Source organism: Scomber japonicus, chromosome 13, assembly GCF_027409825.1.
Source record: "Scomber japonicus isolate fScoJap1 chromosome 13, fScoJap1.pri, whole genome shotgun sequence".
In the NCBI taxonomy this organism is placed as follows: domain Eukaryota; kingdom Metazoa; phylum Chordata; class Actinopteri; order Scombriformes; family Scombridae; genus Scomber; species Scomber japonicus.
The window spans coordinates 23,255,702-23,278,068 of NC_070590.1; the positions used below are offsets into that span (position 1 = coordinate 23,255,702).

Sequence of the window (22,367 nt, forward strand, 5' to 3'; positions counted from 1 at the left end):
TGAGTTTAGGTAATTGATCAAAGTTACTATACTACCATGTTGATGAGATGTATTTCAATTACTTAATTAATGTAACGTAACTTATTACATTTGATTACTTTTCTAATTTTCGAACAAATGTTTTCAGCTGTTAAGGTAAGTGTACCAATTAAGCCCACCAAAATCTAAGTTCAGGCGTTTTTCATGGATACTGATATGATTTTTAAGGGATATCATTGCGTATAAAGTTAGATTTATCCCTCATTTGAAAATGTATTCATTAGTTCATGTAGATTTTGGAATATGAAAGAAAGATATTTGATGAAAAAAGTCTTAAGTCTGGCATAGTTTGCCTTTAGCACATTACTTATACAGGGTGTCAGTTTTCTATCAAATAGTGAATTCCACTGTGTGCAGAATGCTGCATGCATGTCCGCACTGTTTTGTATTTGTGTATTTTCACATGGCTGTGATTATCTTAACACATTTTCATTATGGTTTTATTACTATAATTAAATCACAACCAAAATACACTGCTAGTATTAGCTACAGGTATTAATATAACTTTAAATAATGTCTCTGTAATACATCAATATAATGACATGCCATAATTACCAGTACTCTTTTTTTATCAGCTTGAAAAGTTTTTATCAGTTTTAAGATCTGTAAAGCGATATATACAGCAAGAAGGATACAGTTTATGATTCTTCAGTTAGAGCAAACGTTAAAGTTTAACAAAGAGATACTTATTACCATGAGGGTAAAGACTTAATGACTGTTGAGATAAAAGCTTATGTTGATGTATATAAATTGGGCAATACAGTGTTGTGCACATTCTGTTCAGTTTCTGATCACTTTCCCTTTCAAGATCACTGGTTGCTATGACCAAATATGAAACAACATGAGTATGTTATCTTATCCAATTATTATCTATCCAACAGGAACTTCAAGCTGAGTCTCAGCAATCAAGTACTCGTAGTCTATTCAGAAAAAGATTACCAAAAAATAACAAGTACATTAACAAAACGATTAAAACAATGGATGGGCATTGATTCCCTTTGTGGTAGGGATTTCACTGTATTTGTTTTACATTTTTTTGCATTACAGGTCAGTAGTTGATGATTTCGATCATCTACAAAGCAGCCATGTCATCAACGTCCCAAAAACATAGAGACTTTGTGGCGAGCCCATGGGCGAGAAGCCTGTGATGGCTCTTGCAGGCATTGGAGATGTCCTTGGCAAACGACTGGAGGAGAAAGATTTTGACAAGGTGACAATTGGAAATTCAGCATATCTTATTTGACAGGTTATTTATCAGTCTTTCACATGAGTCATCAAAATGGCACTCAGCAGTAAATTTTATTTTATCTTACAGAAACACAAGAAGAACTTGAATTAAATTGTATATTGTAGGAAAAAACAAGTTGCCTCTATCTTTTCAACTGCTATCTTGTTGGCTGCCACTATTGTTGCAGAATGTCCTTTAATTTGCTTTCTAATTGTGTGTTCATCTCTACCTCCACAGGCGTATGTCGTCCTCGGGCAGTTTCTAGTGCTAAAGAAAGACAAGAAGCGTTTCATGGACTGGCTGGAGAAGACTTGTGGGGCAAATGCCCAACAACAACGTGACTGCTATGGCTGTCTTAAAAAATGGTGTGATGCCTTCCTGTAAACCATTAAGGTGCTGCTTTCTACTTCTGAAGTCCAAACTGTACATTAACTCTTCAGTTATTGTGGGTTTTTTCCACATCTGTTCAGATATTATCAATATATCTGCATAATCATTATATCACCATTATATTAAAAATACCCAACAATACAAAATGATCGTGTCACAGAATGGCATTACAGTTAGGCCAGCATTGCAGGTAACAGTTAACTTTTTGCAGCATGTTCCAGGTCATCATGACAAGTAAAGCTTATTCTTTTGGCAGTACACTCAAGGCATGGATGTATTAGAGCTCAAGTAAAACTTTAAAGACTCAAAGCTATAGTTGACGTAATGTGTGGGAGAAGTGTAAGGGTCACTACAGATAAGGTCCACTTCGGATGGGTATAAAAGAATGCAAATCACAGATTGTATGTTGATGCCTGGTTCTTATGTTATGCATAGTAAATCTAATATTTCATTGAACTCTGCCTCGGATGGTGTCTTTTTGATTCTTGAAGTTCTTTTTTTAATTCAATTGTTTTAAATGAAAATACACATTGAGTTTTAACTGATCCAAACTGAAGGTTTCTTCTGCAATATGATCTCCAGCTTCACCATCAACTTACACTGTACACATTAATAAGGTTTACTTAAATTTAAAACATATATTTACATCATATAAGCAAAAGCATAAGACTCCACGATAAATTAATGAATAAATGGGACAAACCCAACAATAGTATGTCTATGGGACAAACGTTAGCTGTCACGTGACGTAGACTGGTGACGTAGTGGGACAAGGGACGTGCGCGTTGCATTGTGGTCGCCGGTGTTCGTACAGAAACAGAAACTACACACCACCCCGGTAATATTCAGACACAGGACGTGAGAAGGTAAGTTACAAATCAGGCGGGCTGTGACTGTAGTCGCCTTAAATGTCCCATGGACTAAATAGTAGAGTTTGAAGTGAATAGCCAGTGGTTAGCTAACTCGGGTAACGCTTTTGCTACGTTAGCATTAAGTCCATTTGAAGGCGCCTAAACGCGTATAAGCTACTAGCTGCTCTCTGGCCTCACATAGCAACCTTTATAGACTACGGTAAGGATTACTTACATGTCACCTTATAGTTGCAGATAGCGAACACTTTTTGCTAACACCCGATGAGTCGGAGGGAAATTGGCGTTTACATGAATCAGTGTGGAGCATGTTAGCTAGTCGTGCTAAAGTTGTTAGCAATGAAAGGTATTCGCGCGCGATTCAATGGAAGGGAAAATGAAAGAGTGTAAACACAGGCCTCCATTATTCAGAGTGGTGTGTGTCTGCTTATCTGCGTAGCTGTGTCTCTATTTGAATGCTGGACACACATTAACGTTGTTTTTTTATTTTATCATTATAATTAAATCACGACTTTGTCAATAAAGTTTTGTGCAGCCAGCGCCTGGTCGCCTGCGGTTGTTTCCTGCGTTGTCAAAGCAATCGGCCAAAATACACTGCTAGTGTTAGCTACAGGTATTAATATAACTTTAAATAATGTCTTGGTATAACAGCAGTATAATTATTGAAATGCCGTAATTTCAGGTTTTAAAATCTGTGAAAGTCTAATACAGCCTGTAACATACAGTTGACGATTATTCAGGTAAAGTTGAATGTAGACGAGGGTAACGTTTTTCTATTGTCTGCACTCAATGACTGTTTTATCCGGATGTAAGCCGCTGTAGGTGTATATACATCGGGCAATACAGTGTTAACATGATGTGCACGCTCAGCTCATGCTCCCATTTTGGCATGACCAAATATGAAACATCACCACTTAATTTAAATGTTACCTTATCCAATTACTTTTAATGGTTGCTATTACTAAACTGGTCATCTGATGTAGCTGAAATTACAGGAACTTAAACTGAGGCTCAGCAGTCGATTACCCCTAGTATATTCAGAAAAAAGATTACACAAAAACATTCAAATAGTTGATGGGTGTTCATTCCCTTTGTGGTATGTTCTGCATTGTATTTATTTGCCATTGTGATCTTTGCATTACAGGCCAGGTCAGGTGATCTTTCACAGTCTACAAAGCAGCCATGTCATCGACGTCCCAAAAACATAGAGACTTTGTGGCCGAGCCTATGGGCGAGAAGCCTGTGAATGCTCTTGCAGGCATCGGAGAAGTCCTTGGCAAACGACTGGAGGAGAAAGGTTTTGATAAGGTAACGGCAAGCATATCTTGATTAACAGGTTTTGACAAGGTAACAGCAAGCTTATATTGATTAACAGGTTTTGACAGGGTAACAGCAAGCTTATCTTGATTAATAGGTTATTCACCAGTCTTTTAAATGAGTTATCAGAATGGCACTCAGCAGTAAAACTGGCTTCATCTTACAGTAACCCAAAATATTATGAAGATAAAGATAAGATGGGAGGTGTTGTCCATGATGGTAGATGCATTAAATGCATTAAACTCTATAATGTAGGAAAAAACAGGTTGCCTCTTTTATTTTTTACTGCTTGTTGGCTACCAAACCTGTCTGGTTTTCATTTTGGCATGTCTGACATTTGTTTGTGTGACATTTCATCAAGCTTGATCTATTGTCAGTAAACTGTCCAGCCTTCAAAACAACAGGGCCACTGATGCAGGACGTCCTTGCTTTGCTTTTCTAATTGTGTGTTCATCTCTACCTCCACAGGCGTATGTCGTCCTCGGGCAGTTTCTAGTGCTAAAGAAAGATGAGGAGCTTTTCCGGGACTGGCTGAAGGACACTTGTGGGGCAAATGCCAAACAACAAGGTGACTGCTTTGGCTGTCTTAAAGAATGGTGTGACGCCTTCCTATAAACCATTCAGCCATTGTTTTCTACTTTTGAAGTCCAAACTGTACATTATCTCTTCAGTGATCTTCAGCTACACCATATATATCAACCGACACTGTACACATTGAGGTTTTCTGAAGTCAACATATTTTTAAAAGATGCTTATTGTGGTTGGTGTGTTGAAGAAATCCTGCAGCCTGAAAATCCCAAAAAGAAGTCACACACGCCCCTCTTATGGTCTTTGACAAATAAGTGTAGTTTTATAGTTGCTAACTCTTTCTCTCTTAAACTTTTGACTGCTCTGACTTGTGGTAGTAAACAAACTGACTGAAAACATTAAAGGCATACTATGTAGCTTTTTTCTAAAAATCAATAAATACGCTTCCAAAAATGACCCATATTAGTCAATACTTATGACCCACTAGAAGTGTGTGGTGTTATCATCTGTATCTACAAAGACTCTGCTCTTCTGCATTTCCTTATTATTTTGCTGTGTTCATGATGTTTGTTAGCGTCAGCCTTCGGGCAATGGGTGTGTAGCTCCCAACCAATAACAGTGTGTTTATTTGTGCTTTAGAACAAAATTGCTGTAACCACCAATCAGAAAATATTTAATTTCTCTGATTGACAGCTTTGTTCTCTCTCGCTCGCTTGTGGTCTGTTTGCTCTGGTGTTTCATTGAGCCGGGGTGGAGGGGGCCAACTTTTGTGTTTACAAACAGCAGGTGACAGAACCTACATAGTAAACCTTTAATGATGACTCCTTTCTATTTCGATTTGGCAGTAAGTCAATGAACCAGCATACACATTATTGATGTTATGACATTTGGACATCTAAATGTAATGTAGTCATTATTAATGCAATGACAACTGTTGTTTGACAAGTCAAAATGTGTGCCACGAGAACGATCCATAGAGGAGACTCAGAAGGAATCTGTCTAATGTTCACTTTCGGGGGAGAGCTGCTCATGTTCATGACAGTCAGTTTGTCCAAGATCATAGGAATCCTGAATGTTTAAGGTGGAATTTTAAATTGATAGCACATCCATTGTTCATCATTCACTAAAACGTGTCTTTTCAAGCTCAACCTCAGCAGTTTGTTCATTGTTCAAACATTTTACCATTCTGGTGTAATCTTAGTTCACGCATTGTTCTTCCTTGAAATGTGATTTATCAGTACAATCTACTGGATGAATTTATACTTAAATTCAACTCCTGGGCTTCTTTCCTGTTTTTAAAGCCATTGGAAAGTTGATGTAAGCTGTATTAGTTGTTTTTTTTTAAATGACAGAGCATACCACAGTTTAGTATCCTATACTGTTATTCCATCAACAATTTGGTTTGTCTGTTTGAATTGTTTTACAGACGATGTAAATGAATTATAAAGACACATGAAAACTGAACCTCAAAAACTGATGTCACACTGGTCTTTGCTGAGAATTATATATATATTTTGTAATTATGAAAGATTTGCAATTTTAACTTCTTGAAACCTCACATCTGATCTGCTCAGCGCTGGTTTGAACCTGAAGATGTAAATGTGTACAAATAAAGATGCCAATGTTATAAACTCAAACACCAATAACGTGTCAGTATATCGCTGACAAGTGATACTATCAACTTAGTAGTGGGTTTCTACTGGATTAACTAGATAATACTTTTTCTTACAAAGCTTTTAGTACTTGCCTGAAGTTCTGGGGGTGGAAACAATTGATGTGGCTAGTTAGTGTGTTCAGTGACAGTCATGATGTAAGGAATCCATAGTATTGATTGAACGTTGCAGTGAATCTACACCAAATGCATTGCAAGTTTTTCATGCTATCGGGCATAAATCAGACTTTATGACAACATTGTCAAAATCATGTGGCGCCATCTTAATCAAAACACAGCCATGAAACACGAGTCAGCACTGTTTGTCCATTAACAGTAAAGTGGCTAAAGTAGCTGAATGCTCAGTAATCTGATTGAATGTGTTAGAAGCTTCAATAGAAATTGACCTTGGTTCTCAATTTGCAAATAAAAATCCGAACAAGATTGAGAAAAACTGTCCAGTAGTCTTGATTTAGATATAAGATGTCTTGTATTTGCCTATTTCCAATGGCTTTAAATGAAGATGGATACCACTTATGTATGTATTTTGTAACCTGAAGAAAACGTAAAGACTGTAATGTTATCTTTGACTGTCTCTCTAAACATTAGATGCCTTAATGCATGATAGTTTTAGCATATTATCCAGTCAGATAATCTATAAAATCTACAGTAGTGCATGTCAAAGCAGTTACCACATAACCTCACACTGAGTAATGCTGCACCCAGCAGTCTGTATGACAATGTAAGACTACGTTCACACTGCAAGCCTTAGTGCTCAATTTAGATTTATGAGCTGAGCAGAGGATAACAAAAAAAAGAGCCAGGTCTTTATTCTGATGTGACCGTTCAGACTGAAGTTGCATTGCAGAAAATCAGACCTGTATCTGATTGAGGTCCACATGAAGGTGGATTCAATTACAATTGAGAAGATCAAAATCTGTGTGATTTGTGCTGTTTACACGGTTATAAAGAAACATCCGAATCATGTGTAAGTGGGGGAAGAAAAAAAAAAAAATCAGATTTGGGCCACTTCTGTCTGCAGTCTGAACGTAGCCTAACTGTTTTGTAGCCTGACCCTAGTGTTAAAACACTAGCTGATGTGTTTGCCTTTGACCATGAAAGCTTTCACTTTTTATATTTCTCTTATTATGGATAAAAAATAAAATGGAAGTATCAGATTTGGACACTTTTTTTTTTTTACATCATCATTAAAGATTGCATTTTTATCAAATAAAATCACAAATGAAAGAAAACCTTTGATGACATGAGGTTTTATTTCAATGCTTGATATTCCACGGTTGTTCTTTCGCCAAAGATCCAAATTGTGTTTATTGAAAATACATTGGTCAATTTTTGAAAAGGTCCAGAGCAGGGGTCCCCCCAAAAAATGAAACATGTCAAAGATGCCATGGAACGCGTGAAAGAATCACGTCAGGAAAGCAGTTTCCTTTTTGTGTGTGGGTATGACTCAAAACAACTGAGCAATGGCCTGTACTCCTAGATGCAGAAATAACCATGGAAGAAGTGAAACCTTTTAATTAAAATTGGAACTCCCAAGTCATTCTCATCAGTCCTCTCTTTAAGTATATTATCCATGATCTGCTCTGGAGACCCTGATTAGTCAAAGTGATGATGTACACCTCTCTGTAAAAGTACTTCATAACTTCTATATTTATATTTTTGCCTTTGCCTTAAAGAAATAGAAAATTGATAATGTCACACTCATAATAATCAAATATCTCATTTTGCTTAAATGGTTTAGATTATACATGTCAATAAACCCTGGAATGTTGTGGGTTTTTTTGGGTGTGTGTGCTATTGAACTATAAAATCTGGATTTGACAGTGACCAGATGATCAGAATTGTTACTGAAGTTTCACAGTAGCACCTAATGCAGACACATACACACATTTCCACATCCACACTACAGCAACAGCATAGAAATGAGCAAAAATGCTTAATAAAACTCTGACATGATTATAGCCCACTCATAAATAACTGTTGTAACAAATAACTGCCAAAACGGAGGAAACACTGTTCAGAATGAGGAATACAAAATGCTGACAACACATGGGATTCAGCTTTAAAGAACACTGCAAGTAACTTTATAAGTGAAGCATTTCTGTTCTGATGGAAGACGGGGTGTTATTACCTCCATCTACAGGTCATCACCAAATGTTACCATGGAAACAATAACAACTATGGGAAATGTAATACTTAATTACCTATCATAGGCTATTCTTTCTCAAATGTATGCACAGTTTACATGTGGAGAACTGACAACCTGGACCTATCAGAGCAGCATCTGAGTAGCACCACCACAATCCAAACACCTAATGTAGGAATTTAGCTTCCCAGTTAAAAGTTTCAAATGCTGCAGAATCCAAACAAATCTCTTCCTTTTTAATTGGTGAAGCCTGTTAAGACACTTGATGCTCAGCTTGTTTCCTTTTTTGGCAGTTACCTGTGATATATTTGAGCATGAGATGTCCATGTTTTCAACCAGGTGATAGTTGTGTTATACGTTTCATTTAAGGTTCTGTATTTTGGGTCTTGATAGAGATAACTCTAACTCATTATTACTGATTGAATGTTTTGGTTTTTGTCTCAAATTCCCCTCTTAATTCCCCTCTTCCCCTCTTAACATCGAGACAGACAGCATTTAAAGAATTTAGTTCAAGACATTTTGTTGTTGATTATGTACTGTACATCGGCAGCTTTTATGCAAGGTTACTATAGTACATTGATGTCTTATTTAGATTGGAAGTACATGTGCACACTGTACATACATGTACATACTGTACAGTTGTACTTTTATCACAACAATCCCTGATTTGGTCTCAAAGCAGAGCGCAGAAGAACTTCTTCTCCCTGAAGGGGTTCTCTGAGGTGGGCACTGGGCTGATCAGGGGGTCGTCACAGGCGTGTGCGTCGCAGTACGCCATCAGGTCTGCTGCTGCCTTTGATACCTGAAAGTGAAGATGGTCAGATTTAGAGCAGTTCATGAGCATGCAACTTCCTGTAGATGTCCTGTAGGTAAAGTGATGTACAGGATCCCACTCACTCATCTGTATGATCCTCATGAAGAGCAGTAGGTCAGTGTGTAGATTTATATTAATATGGCTTTTATTTATCATGCTGGACAGATTTTCACAGTTTTCTTTAAGAATGTTTTTTCCCAGCATGCCCTGTCACCTAAAGATCAAGTGCATTCATTCCTGTGATTTTGTCTGAGGGCCCTGCACATCATTCTATACAGTCTGTCAACCAGCTCATAATAACGACTCACTGGTTGTGTGCCTGAAGATTAAACATCAGTATCCTGTAGGTAAGATTTGACAGTCTCAAGTTTAAAGCTTTCTTTCAGTGATATGGCTCAAATTGTATCATGTGGACAGTCTTTAAAAAAACTGAAGATGTAAAATTTCAATGTGGCAAGTTTGCTCAAAACCAAATGATAGACATCATCTAAAACCCTGAACTGAACTACATCAAGCAAAGCTGAAGGAAAAATGGTGAATGTATTTGTATTGAATGTATCTAGAAATAGAATAGGTAAATCAATATACTGCTATAAATAATATCCACATTATTAGTGGATTAAGTTTATTGATCAATTTCAGGTCAAAAGCAGAGGTTTGCAGCTGCAGAGGTATATAACATGTAAAAGTAACATAATAAGACGGCAAAAAATAGATAATGCATTCAATAGAAATAGAAAATTGAATAGAATGTATAGAGTCAGTACATAGGTATATCCAAAAATGTTTGCAGTTTAATTTCTCAATATAATGTAGATTTAAATATGAAAGTGAATATATAAAAATATCTTTATTTTTATATATTCTATATATATATATATCTATATCTATATCTATATATATATAGATATAGATATAGAGATATATATAGATATATATATCTATATATATATAGATAGATATATATAGATAGATATATAAATATTAATAGCAATGAAGTACCACTGCCTTCAGTGACAGAAATATTAACTGAATTCTCATTGAAGTCCTGCAGTTAAGTTTGCTTTATGATCATATTTTTTAACAGTCTATGTAAAAATACATTAACACAGTTAGCAAGAAATAGCTACATATGCATAACTATATGTTTCCATGTTCATGGACAGTCAGTTTTGAATGGCTGGTAGTTAAAATCTGAATCATGAGTCAGAGTTAACAGAAGGAAGCAGCTGCTCCTCTGTTGAGCCTTTACATAAAGAAATGTTGTGGTTTTTGCTTCAGGTGACAGCAGCTGAATTTTTTCTCTAAGTTTGCCCCCCCCAGCTTCATTTTCCCTCTGTAAGGTGATTTTGATGCCATTAGGAACATGATAGAAGCCAAAACTATTTTGGAAAGCCTTCAGTGGGAAGCACTGACTTAAAGTGCAACAGAGAAGGTCACCAGTGCAATTCAGTATGGATAAAATTCTTCAGTGCTCTCATTTCAACTTTGATTTGATATACAAAACAGGAATAAGTCCAAAATAAAAACATCTTTTTAACATTTAGTTTGTGTTACATTTAATCATTTATTACCAATAAAGTATTATTACTATGGCTTGTGATATGTATGAGTATGTACTATCTCCATATAATATCTGGACATACAACTGAAAAGGAAGTCTGCTTACTATTGAAAATGTTCCACTGTGTTCTTTAGTCATTGGCTGCTTCTGTTTTGCCCTCGTATGTGTCTCATGATTTCTATCTGAATCCAAGGTGCTCGGCTTGTCTTACCTTTATCCTGCAGAAACTAGCCTCAATCTTCAGTTGCTCCACCAGCTTCCTGGCTTGACCGACACTCATGGTGCTGTTCACTGGGGTGTCTCCTTTCATCCTAGACACAAACACAGCAACGTTTCAGTGTTTTTTTGCTATATATGTGTATATCTATCTATATATATAATTTACATCTTGAATGAAATTGTAGCCCTGCTTCTCCATGAATGACTGCTCTTTGCCATTGAAATACTCCTTTGTCCAAATATGTCTTAAAATACATCAATAATGTTAATAGGTTGCAATAAGTTATGATTTTAATATTTATTTCCTATTCACAGAACTGATTTATTTTTAAAGCAGTATTAGCTTTTAATACATCATTATGGGATTGATAAAATGCACTATACAGTATGTAAATTAAGAGTTTAAAGACAAACACATTATATAGCCCTCTTATGTAATAAATAATATAAACTATGCTCAAATATTCTCTATATTTTTTGCCTATTTAAAAATGTTTCACCTAGATTTTGCCAGCTTTGGCAAGCATGAAAGCAGTCAGTCCCCAATAACTAAGTATAAATATCAGACAGTATTGTGTAATAGAATTGACACAGCTGCTTCATTAGGTCATCTTACATTGTGGAAAAAAAGCATGCATACAAAAGAAATATGTTATCTGGGCTAAATGGTTAGATTTATTCACCATGGCCCACACATTCTCCCACTACGAGCAGAAATAACCACAGGAGACAAAATCGAATGACATAAGCACTGCAGCCATACAGCCATTTAAGAAATTATGAATAAATATGCATGTCACTGAAAATATGTGTCACACATAGAAAAGGAATGAAGTCAAATGGATTGTCAACATGGGGAAAAAAGCAGAGCAGCAAAGGAGCGAATCTATATGAACCATTCTGGACCTTTCCCCATTGTCTTTTTTTCCTTCTCCCTCCATCCCCACCCCCTTTTCTCCTTACCCGTTTTATATTCCTCTTCAGGTGCAATCTTCCCCCCTCTTCTCTCTCTCTTTTCCTCTCTTTTCCTGTCTCTGTATCCCTCTGGAAGCTTATGTTTGGTGGTATCAGTGTACCGGACCCCACCCCTCACAGACAACAGCCTGGATGGTACCCTGCTCTGAACAGTCCAGTGCACTGCAATTCTGCCACAATGAGCACTAGATCTGTGGTGGATGGATAGGACCCCCCCCCCCTCCACCCCCAACCCCCTCTGCAGTGAATGGTACCTGCCAGACAGAGGGAGGGGGGAGACCATTGGCGAAGGTTTTCTTATGGGGGTGGATCGTACCATATCTGGCTGTAGGAAATTAGGGCCAACTAGAATCTTTCAGGTTTCAATCTCAGACATGGAGTAGGATTGTTTGTTTTTTATTTTTAGTGCTTTTAAAAAAAAAAAGACAATATACACCCTGGGACATCAACCCCAGAAACCTGAATCATTATGTGTCTTTTGTGATGCCCACCCTCTCTCCTCTGTTGCTATGGGGACTACTGCAGTCAGGTTGAGTGGTTTACATCACATTTAACATTTCTGCAGGCATTTAAATGTGACTGTGGATGTGGTTAGAGATGAAAGAAATACCTGATTTTCGTGTTGAATATACGAATAATATTGGAGGTGAAAAAAAGAGTGTAGGGAAGAGTATATTTTGTCACTGTAGTCTGTATCCTCAGCTCAGACCAGACACCCTGTGGAGAGGGGAGAGCTACGTCAGCACTACGCCCACAGACGCAGCCGTGACGCTATTTTTAACTCAATAACGCATTTAACTGTTCAATCAAGGTTGTTTTACAAATATTATAGCGCATTAAATCCTTTACATCGTGGGGAATCATAGGAAATCGAGCAGGCAAGCTAGTCTCGAAACATGCCTCCATAATGCTGCCGCCATCTTTACTAAACTAGTGTTTCCTCGGCTTTAATGGCGCTGTACAGCGACTCATCTTTCAGTTTGATCATCTCTGGCAGGGAGGAGGAGGGGACTTCATGTCCATTACAGAGAGACCTGCTGGCTAGGTAGTCCGTTTAATTAAGAAATGTTTAACTCTCAAAGCAAAATGTTCTCTGTCAGGGGGAGAAATGTAACATAATTATAGAGACTAATAAGGAGGAGAGTTGGTTAAAAAAAGTATTAGTTTGATGTAGTTAAAGTATTGCTGTAAAAGTACATAAGTGTTATGACCTTTATGTAGGTAATGTGTTGCAGTAAAAGTAGCCTACATAAGTATTATTAGTTTGGTGTATTTAAAGTATTACAGTAAAGTGGTTTTGTCCTTTTGACTATTATTATAGGCTATATGACATCATTAGATAATGTATACTGAGCAGCATGTTACTATTACAGCTGCTGGAGGTGGAGCTGGTTTCGACTTCTTTATATACAGTATAGTTTAGTCCAGTGGTTCCCAACCTAAGGATCAGGATCCTCCAAAGGGTCAGCAGATAAATCTGAGGGGTTGTGAGATGATTAATGGGAGAGGAAAGAAAAAACGAACAATGTTCTGATCCACAAATCTGTTTTCAATGTTTGGACTTTTTCTCTAATGTTTCATTTTTGGTGAAATATTGGATCATTTGAACATGTATTGAAATGGAACCATGTTAGAGGTTTAGAAGGGGGGAGGGGGGGGGGGGGGGGGCAACGACTATTTTTTTGTTTGCATAGAAATAGTCAGTGTACCTGTACCAGTGTTGACAGCCCTGTCAGTGCCTGCAGATGAACCTTGTGAATGGACAACATTGGATTTGAAATGCTGACTGCAGTTTAAGGACTCCATCTGCTGGATGATGAGGAGACATGTGAACCCCAGCTTCTTCTGAGGTAAATGCTAATGAGACCCTAGAGGGAACATGTTTTACAGAAACAGTAGCAAGTAGTCAGTGACAGCACAGTTGACAGAGATGTAAGAAAGGGAATCAAGGATAGAACCCATGTTAATTCAACAGGTCTAAACTTTTATTGGACTAAATCTCTACACACATTCAGAGGTGGAATATCTCGCTCAATGTTCTGACAGTGAAATGTCAATAAAGGGTTTTAGCAGAAGGCAAGCTTTCCAGAGAAAATGAAGAGTCGAATGTAGTTTGGTACCCTTTATGATTATCCTAGCAGACATGTTGACCTTTCAGAGCAGGAACAACATCGTGTCACATTAACATTTACAACAGCATCACTTCATTAAGTGTTTCAAACCATATGCATGTCCATGTTGAGGCAGAAAATTGTGAATTGAGGAGAAAGTTTCAACTGAACTGTATCTTTTTGGGTCCTGGTTCATAACTTCAATTTCACAATGTATTTGCAGCTGTTTAAGAGTCTATTAACTTTTATAGCAAATAAATAGATAAATATAATCATCAAATGTATATAATATATAATTTATATGTGTTTTTCACAGCATTGAGAACAGATATAAACAATAACATTAATAACCACTGTGTTTCATTATTCAGGTCCAGGTTCTTGCTGCCTCAATGGGACACTTAATGAAACAGAGCCATCGTTAATGTTATTTATTTGCTTTATCTGTGCTTTACCTACTACAATAAAAAATGTCTGCTGTAAAAATGGTCCACTGTGTCCCAAATAATGTGTCCCAGTGAACTGCCTGGAACTGCACAAGAGCAATCAATGACATTATTAATTGCCTTCCATTTAGGAGTGTAGCCTATAATAATGTTATTAATCACACCTGTGCTTTTCATGCTATGACAAGTCAAATGTTTACTGTTGCTATTTCTAGAACCACCTTTGGTTCAATGCAGCCTTTTCATATGGAGTAGTCTTAGCTTTTACCTATGTGCTGTTGTTGTATTGGGCAGATTTCGAGATGACCACCTGAACCCAAGGACATGGCAGCACCATCAAGACCTCCCAGCACCTCAGTCAACCTTGTACATTAACTCCGGTAAGACTGAGGCTTTGACACTTTGTTGTTAAACCCTCTTTTTGGGTCAAACAGCTGATGTTGATAAAATCAAAAATGTTTCTGATGCAGTGCCTCTATGTTCACAATATTTAATATGACACATGGCTGTGTTAGTGTCTCTGCAAAACACACTTAAGTGTTTGATTCACTTTGTAAAAATAGTCTAATACAATCAGAAAACAGGAGAACATAAGATTTAAGTTGCATCACAAAACCACAGTAATATTAAAAATATTACATAGATATCTATGCTTATGTAGATGTTACTAGCAAAAGGTAAATGCTCTCAAATCTGTACACATATGATGTACAATATATACCCTTGAATCTCATTTTTACATGAGAGATGTGAGAGTACATGGAAAATAATGTGAAACTCATGACAAACAACTACATAGTAATTAAAATTTTCTGGCCGGTTTTAAGCCAAATTTCATCATGCCTTTTTCAGGCTGATCTGCTGCAATCATTTCTAAACTGTTAGATATGTTTCAGGCAACATATCAAAAGTTTAAACCCACATTTTAATCAGCCTAGACTTGGCACCATTACTTGTAATTTGAGGACCAGTTTTAATCCTCATTTACCATTTTTTTTGGTCCTGGCACAAACTCTGAAAAACAGTGACAGCAGCTACAAACCAGTGCATGAGTGCGAGTGCCGTGTCTAAAACACTCACCAGATGGTCCCTGTTCCTGTTTCATCTCTGCAGGTTATGCTCCTTTAATTATATGATGCCATAATAATATCAAAGTTAAAAATGTAAATAGTGATAAGGGTTGCAGATTAAAATGATTTAGTATAAGAAAAGTAAACTTTAAATGTCCCTTCAGAAGGTTTTTCAGGAAAGAGCGCAATTTAAAAGATTAAATCTTTTGTATGTATAATTATCCCTAATGCCACAAATGTTACAATTAATTAAGTCATATTTAGTCTACTTAATTAATAATGCTTAATTAAGTGGATCTTAATTACTGCAGTGACACACTGGGGCCTTCAAGACTGGAGACCTCAGAGCTTAGAGACAGCCTGACTCATGTCATTACTCACTGTTTTAGTGTATTAGCCTGTGATGCATATGTCTCATAAAATCAATAGAAGCCAGGATAAGACCTAAAATCCGTTTTGTTATCTGCCTGTATATAACGCTGTGAGATTATCCTCTCAGACGATCTGCTGTTTCAAATAAAACTTGCGTGACCCGGGTGGTCAAAGCATTGTTGACATTTTGCTTTGAATCCATGAATCCAACAGATACTACAGTTGTCTGCCTCGAGGTTGATATCAATAAAGATTGAAACAATAATGCTAAGAGATTTTCATTTCAACCCATTTGGGCCATTGATTCTCCGATGGCTGGTAGAAACTGAAATGCTGGATGTGTTTCAAGCTCAGCAGCGACAGTGGCTTTATATGGAAGAAGTTAATGCACAATGACTGGAGGCTTTTTAACAGGGCTGCTGCATCTAAATATTCTCATGGGATTCATGCAGAAATTTAACCACAGTGAAATGTCTACTTAAAATGAGCAATGGGTGATAAGCTACAGGCAATCATGTAGCAGTGACTAACGAGATTTTGTGTGGAGTGTCTGTGCTTTGATTGTCCAGCGGACTGATGATGACAGTTTGTAATTCTTATTCATGAATGCAGTGTAGTCCATAGATATTTCACACCAGTGCACCAGACACTATGCTGGAGGTGACAACAGATTTGTTAACAATTGAGATGCATATATGTGCCAACAAAGGAAACTATGGAAACACTCAGTATGATGAATAATATATTAGTAATTGTGATGTCAGTTTTATTTAGGTGAATAATGACGCTTGTATTCCATAAACACATGCAGCATTATCCTCTTATAGTGTTTCTCATATTTATTTAACTAAGATATAAACTGTATATAAATGTATTTTTAGGTTAGGATGTTACAACATAAGCTAAGAATCCACAGCTAAGCTAGTGGCTCTGTGAAGCTGTCCTAGCACTGGACACTTAGCTGAGGCTTAATGTTTTATTTATTTTTAATTAGTTTTTCAGGTATTTGGCCTATAAATTATGGGACAAATAGAACATTTGATATGATAATGGTGCTAGAGAAATGGTCAGGAGATCACCCAAGTTATTAAAATGTACACAGAGGGGGACAGTAAAATCTGGGCCAAATTTCATGGCAATCCATTTAGTAGTTGTAGATTTTGAATTTGAATCTCATGGTAGCTATAGAGGAAAAGTCAGTTGATCGCCAAAGTCAGTAAGATTCATCCTATGGGCACCCTGAATATCTACACCACAGTTCATGGAAACCTTCCAGTAGATGAAATATTGCAGTCTGGACCAAATTGTTGGACTGGCCCATGTTGCCATGCATATAAAAATGAAACAAGGAAATGTAAGATTACCACTTGTACGACTGAGAAGTCAATATGTGATACAAACCTGCTGGTCAGAGTTAAATACTGTCAGGGTTGCTCTGCTCAGACCTTTTATTAACTGTAGTTATTGCCAGGCAGATATTGAGTTTGTTTTAGCCTCTCTCGCTGATTGATCCGCCCCTGGGTGCTCAATGGCACGGCTGTGAATCCCAAACCGGCTCTTACGCAATGATGAACAAAGCAGATGTGGGTGATCATCTGAACCATCAATTGCAATTGGCTGTTTGTATTGATGGTAATCTAGCTGGTCGATACTTTCCAAATAGACACTCTTGACTTACAGTGAGTTGTTGGTGATCAGTGAGTAGAGTGAGCTTCAGCCTATCACGGTGCGTGGTTTTATTGGATGTTTGACGTTCACCAAAGCTTTCGATGCACTGGAATCTCAGCAAATTCTGTTCGCTGGCGTCTTTCATCATCGATTGCGTGTGCTGCTTTTATACATCCGTGAAAGGAAGGGTAACAAAAAAAATCACTACAAATAATAATAATTTCTCAGTTTTTTTTTTATTAAAAGAGCCAGTTCAAGTGTCTTTACTAGAAATTAACATAGAGAACAACTTCACAATCCAGCCATCAGGTTTTGTACTGCACTTTAGGATGCTATTATGGTAACATTATCATATTCAGCTATAACCAACAAAAGAGAGGACAAGACCGCAATTAAATCACTTGATGGGAAATCTTTAGTCATGTCACCAACACAGGTACCAGATGAATCAGGTCTGCTGCTAATCAAACATGTAAGAAATAGAAGAGAAAGTAGATGTGTTGTCACTCACGTAGAGCAGCTACTGTCCAGAAAGCACTCCTACAAAATGTGATTCATCTTTCCGCACAGCAAAGCCTTGTTTCCCAAACCTCTCTATGCATCCGCTGTGCCTACAGTATGTATTGCACAACTGTTCTGCCTGGACGGGAGTTTGACGTCATGCCAACAAAGTATAGTCACATCTAAACCAATGATCAATGTCCACTCACAACACTTTCCCCGTTATCTGCATCATTGTAACTCCACAGTGTAGAAACAAACTAATCACAGCAGCTGCCAATAGCAGAGGAATGCTTAAACGCGGCTCGTCCAAACCACCAACCAACAAGCCTTTGTTCCTCTTTGGGAAAGGCCTGCGTATATTTGAGATAATAATCTTGACACTGGCTGATTTGCAAGCTACAGATGCTCTGCAGGATATTTCAGTATAACTCCACTGTATTTTTTTGCATATTATTTTGTGCTACAGGATGATTTATAGATGCTTTTTAAAAAAAAAGTTTACACCTGAAATCTACTCAAGTATATATTTTGTTGTATAAGAAGGCAAATTAAACATATTGTAAATGCTGTTTTTCACAAAGTTTAACTTCAGGCAGTTTATCTCATAAGCAAACATGAAATACAAAAAGCCCCTAATGAATGATCTAACCTATGAATGTCAAGGTATAACTGTGTCTGTATTATTGACATTGTTAGGTATTATTGTCATTCTGTGTTAATTTTATCAGCCAATTCAATTTTAAATGCATTTGATATCACATCATGACATGAGATCAATTGCATATAAATACATATAATTACATTTAAACTCAATATTTTCTCAGTTAGTTAACAAACAATCAGGACAAACAGTTTTATCTTCTGGAGCTAAAATCAAATTAAATCCTGCATCTGAAATATAGTACCAGTCAAAGGTTTGGACATACATTCTCACAGAATGGGAAGGGGGGTCCAAACATTTGACAATGTTAACATGGCTTGTACATTTTTGCAATGTATGTATGTCTATAGAAATAATTATGATTCTTGTCAAGTGGGGTCAAGGGGTCTTTTTTGTGACTCAATTTGATTCGAATTACCAATTAAAACTTCAGCATTTGCATATTTTAATATACTTGTCATGACAACACTTTGTTACATGTTGCAAAATGTGATACAAACATGCATCTTGTCAATATTTCAGCTCCAGGATTTAGGTATTTTGGCTTTTTAAAATCACCTGATTCTTATGTTTTTCAGGACTTTCAGGTGTGTCAAATATCCCTATTTGGATATTTTTTTATTATATAACTAAATGACTAAACAACATAATTTCTGCTGAAATCAACACTGCTGCAGAAAAAGCATCATCACAGTTTTATATAACCACAGTGAGTAATGAAATGGTCTTTTAAAAAAACACTTTACCGCTACATTTTACTCTTTCTTTTTCTCTCTATCATGCTCGTAAAGGAAGACCAGCAGGAACAGCTACAAATCCTACAGTTGTGCACACAGTCGCTCTGAGGTTAATACACTGCACCAAGGCAGCACAATGAAGCTTGGATTAAATTGGAACAATGTAAGCAGGGGGGCTTCCAGTTTCAAGCCCACTTTGTATCTGTCACCTTTAGCGATAAATGTGACATACATATAAAAGTCTTTGTGATATAGCAGCATTGTATTAGTCACAGTGCACCTCAAAGAATTATGAAGAGTATAGTCGGTACATGAAGGTAAAAACATCGTCTAAATACAAGGACCAGTTATTACAATATGAAAATATTACATTTGTTTAAGAGAAACAATCCATTATGAAAAGGAAGAGGGCGTCAGAAGAGCATCACAGGTGAGATAACGTGGGTAAGGGAGAAACAGCACAGCATTACTATGATCATCATACCTGAAGAGTTCTTACCACCATTAGGAAGGAAGGAGGTGATCTGCTTCTTTTTTTTCTTAAATCATCTCATCATCATTCCTATGAAGTAGTACCATTAATTCAGTATTTGGTAGAGGAAATAACACACTGTTTAAAAATTAGCAATAAAATACAAACAGGAATAATTCAGTTCCCACAAATAAGCAATGCACGGATATACAATGTTGTCAAAAAGTTATCATACATACAGTAACAACTTCCAAATGTTTCCTCTTTTCAAGTGCAAAACACAAACAGAAGATTTTTTTTTACACACACTGACACTTACAGAGACACTGGCCCTTCAGTTCATATGAATTAAGAGAAAATGTTCAGTTTCCTTTCGATGTGTCTCTCAAGTACAAATGTCTGAGGTCAGCATTGACCCAACTGCACAGTAAATCCATACAGCATAGAGTTAACGAAACTGCTTCAACAGCCATTTTGCATATAAAGTCTGTATAAAAAAAAATAATCAAGGAGTGATAACATCAGGCCCTCTTCAAAGGTTAACACGACACCTACTGTGAGCTGAGCCGGAGAGCCCGGAGGTGTGTATAGCATGTTTGGTTGAAGTCTCTCCGGTCGAAATAAAGGCGACAGGTAAAAACAGGAGTACGGTATGTTGACCCACGTTTACTGAGGTCTGATAACAGTGAGAGTGTACTACTGCAACGCGAAGCATGGCTGGAGGTCCATATTGTCACTGCACAGTTTGAAGATGTCATTCTGTTCAAACAGCCTTTCATACAAAACAAAGATTCATGTAAAAAACTGTAAATACACAGATTCATGTGTATACCCAATGTGATGAAGAAATCTGACTGTAGAAAAATATATAGCCTATATCAAAGTCACTTAGCCAGAAAATAAATCCAACAAGCAAAATTCAGAAACTATCATTTTACAAAGTCATATTTATAATGACACTGGAGGACCAAATTACATAAGCTGAAGGCATTTTGGTTTTAGGAACATGTTGCAGGGCATTTTTAATCAAATGTTAAAATCTGGAAAAGGGGCAACTGGAATTTGGATCATTTTTATTTAAAAAAAATTCCAATAGGGCTTTGTTGTGCTTCCCTCCCTCTCTCAACCTGATCACTTGCCAAATGATCTATAATCAATAAGAGATGTGTGTCAAATCGTTGGACTTTCAGAGCGCCTAAGTGTCTCTGCCAGACTGCACAAACATTTTATTTCCTCTGCTTTCAAAGGACTAAGAGAAGGGGGTGTGTTTAAAATAATAAGGAGCAAAAATGACCCCTCTGCCATCAGCCTTGCATTAAGAAAGTGAATCTTTCTTTACAGATCTGTCATTCGTGACACCGTTTTACAATTGATGCTAGCAAAAAATACTATTTTCTCAAATGTTTCAATCTTAAAGTACTGAATACATTAACAGCGTTTTATCAAAAACAGTGTATGGCATCAGTTTAGAAAATGTGCAAAATAATTCTCATTCTTAGTGAACAGATTAGAAAACATTAGTTCTCCACTAATCACTAATTCTTCCCATAAAACCAATGAACTGATATTATATGGAGTGTTAACAGGAAGCTTTCAAAAATTTGCCAATCAAAACTGCTATTTGTATAACACTTTTACAGTTTTTGTAGCCCCAACTTTAAGAGATTGTTAAAGTACTGAACAACACAGAAGGCCATCTGCACTGATTTATGAGCCACAGCTGCAGTGTTTTGTAACATGAAGATACTTTGAAAAAAAACTTTTCTCAAAGGCGAATCCCATTGTTTCATATCTTCCTTCATATCTATCTGTGTCCAGTGTGTGCAGATTGGCTGTAAAGGGGCTCTAACTGTAATTCAATGCATGCTGAATAGGACTCAGGAGGAGTTCACAGTGATTCACGTAACCACCTCTAATCAAACCAGAGCTTTCTTAATAAAATAATGCATAGTCATGAGGGGCACAGTCAAGAAGTTCATTAAGGACAGTAAGGCAAAAGAACATAGTAAGGGAGTAACAACGGGCATCAGCTAAGACGTTACCATCTCTGGCAAAACATTTTTGACTCCACAAAAGTAGTAAGACAATAAAATATAAAGTAGATTTGGCTTAAATAGAATTCAAGATGGTGTAATGTGAGAAACACCACATTTTCCCTTTCTGGTTTTCGTGATTCCATTTGGGAAATAACATGTAATCTGCCACAGGCTGTTAATGCAAGTCAGTCAAGATCAGAAATCAAAAGCATTTCTAGTCTCTCACAGTGTCTTCACCGTAACACATAACCATGACACACAATGAATATTTTTGCTCTACGGTCTGACAAATGATCTCAACCAGAGAAGTTAAGCAGGATGTTAAATGTTGCCTTGTTACTATTACTGTGTCAACTCCAATAAATCTTCCATGTGCTCTTTGAATTTTAAGAAATATCAGTCCATGCATCATGAAAGGACTGTTTCATGCTTAACACCAAACAAGATTTTCGTAACATCTTAAAAAAAAAAAAAAATGTATTACACTTATGAACTAACCAGAAAATAAATGGTGCACAGTTAGAGAAGG

General features: G+C 36.8%; 2 protein-coding genes and 1 pseudogene across 4 annotated transcripts; 2 read left to right on the plus strand and 1 right to left on the minus strand.

Moving 5' to 3' along the window:
• Positions 1–1,124: 1,124 nt before the first annotated feature.
• LOC128371461 (barrier-to-autointegration factor B-like) lies at positions 1,125–1,651 on the plus strand (annotated as a pseudogene).
• A 782-nt stretch (positions 1,652–2,433) lies between these two features.
• LOC128371540 (barrier-to-autointegration factor) lies at positions 2,434–4,827 on the plus strand. 3 transcript variants are annotated; one of them, XM_053331888.1, is made up of 3 exons: positions 2,434–2,523; positions 3,676–3,834; positions 4,312–4,827. In XM_053331888.1, exons 2-3 carry the CDS (start codon positions 3,709–3,711, stop codon positions 4,456–4,458), a joined length of 273 nt encoding a protein of 90 aa, XP_053187863.1. In that variant the 5' UTR covers positions 2,434–2,523; positions 3,676–3,708; the 3' UTR covers positions 4,459–4,827. The 3 variants fall into 3 exon arrangements, with proteins under 3 accessions (XP_053187863.1, XP_053187862.1, XP_053187864.1); XM_053331887.1 differs by having other exon boundaries at positions 2,451–2,523; positions 3,671–3,834; XM_053331889.1 differs by lacking the exon at positions 2,434–2,523 and adding an exon at positions 2,698–2,728 and having other exon boundaries at positions 3,671–3,834.
• Positions 4,828–8,726: 3,899 nt separating this feature from the next.
• Positions 8,727–11,918, minus strand: gng3 (guanine nucleotide binding protein (G protein), gamma 3). Its single transcript, XM_053331597.1, has 3 exons — positions 11,750–11,918; positions 10,779–10,878; positions 8,727–8,991 (listed from the first exon to the last, which is right to left on the minus strand). The coding sequence occupies exons 2-3, from the start codon at positions 10,875–10,877 to the stop codon at positions 8,863–8,865; spliced, it is 228 nt and encodes a 75-aa protein (XP_053187572.1). The 5' UTR covers position 10,878; positions 11,750–11,918; the 3' UTR covers positions 8,727–8,862.
• Positions 11,919–22,367: the final 10,449 nt, after the last annotated feature.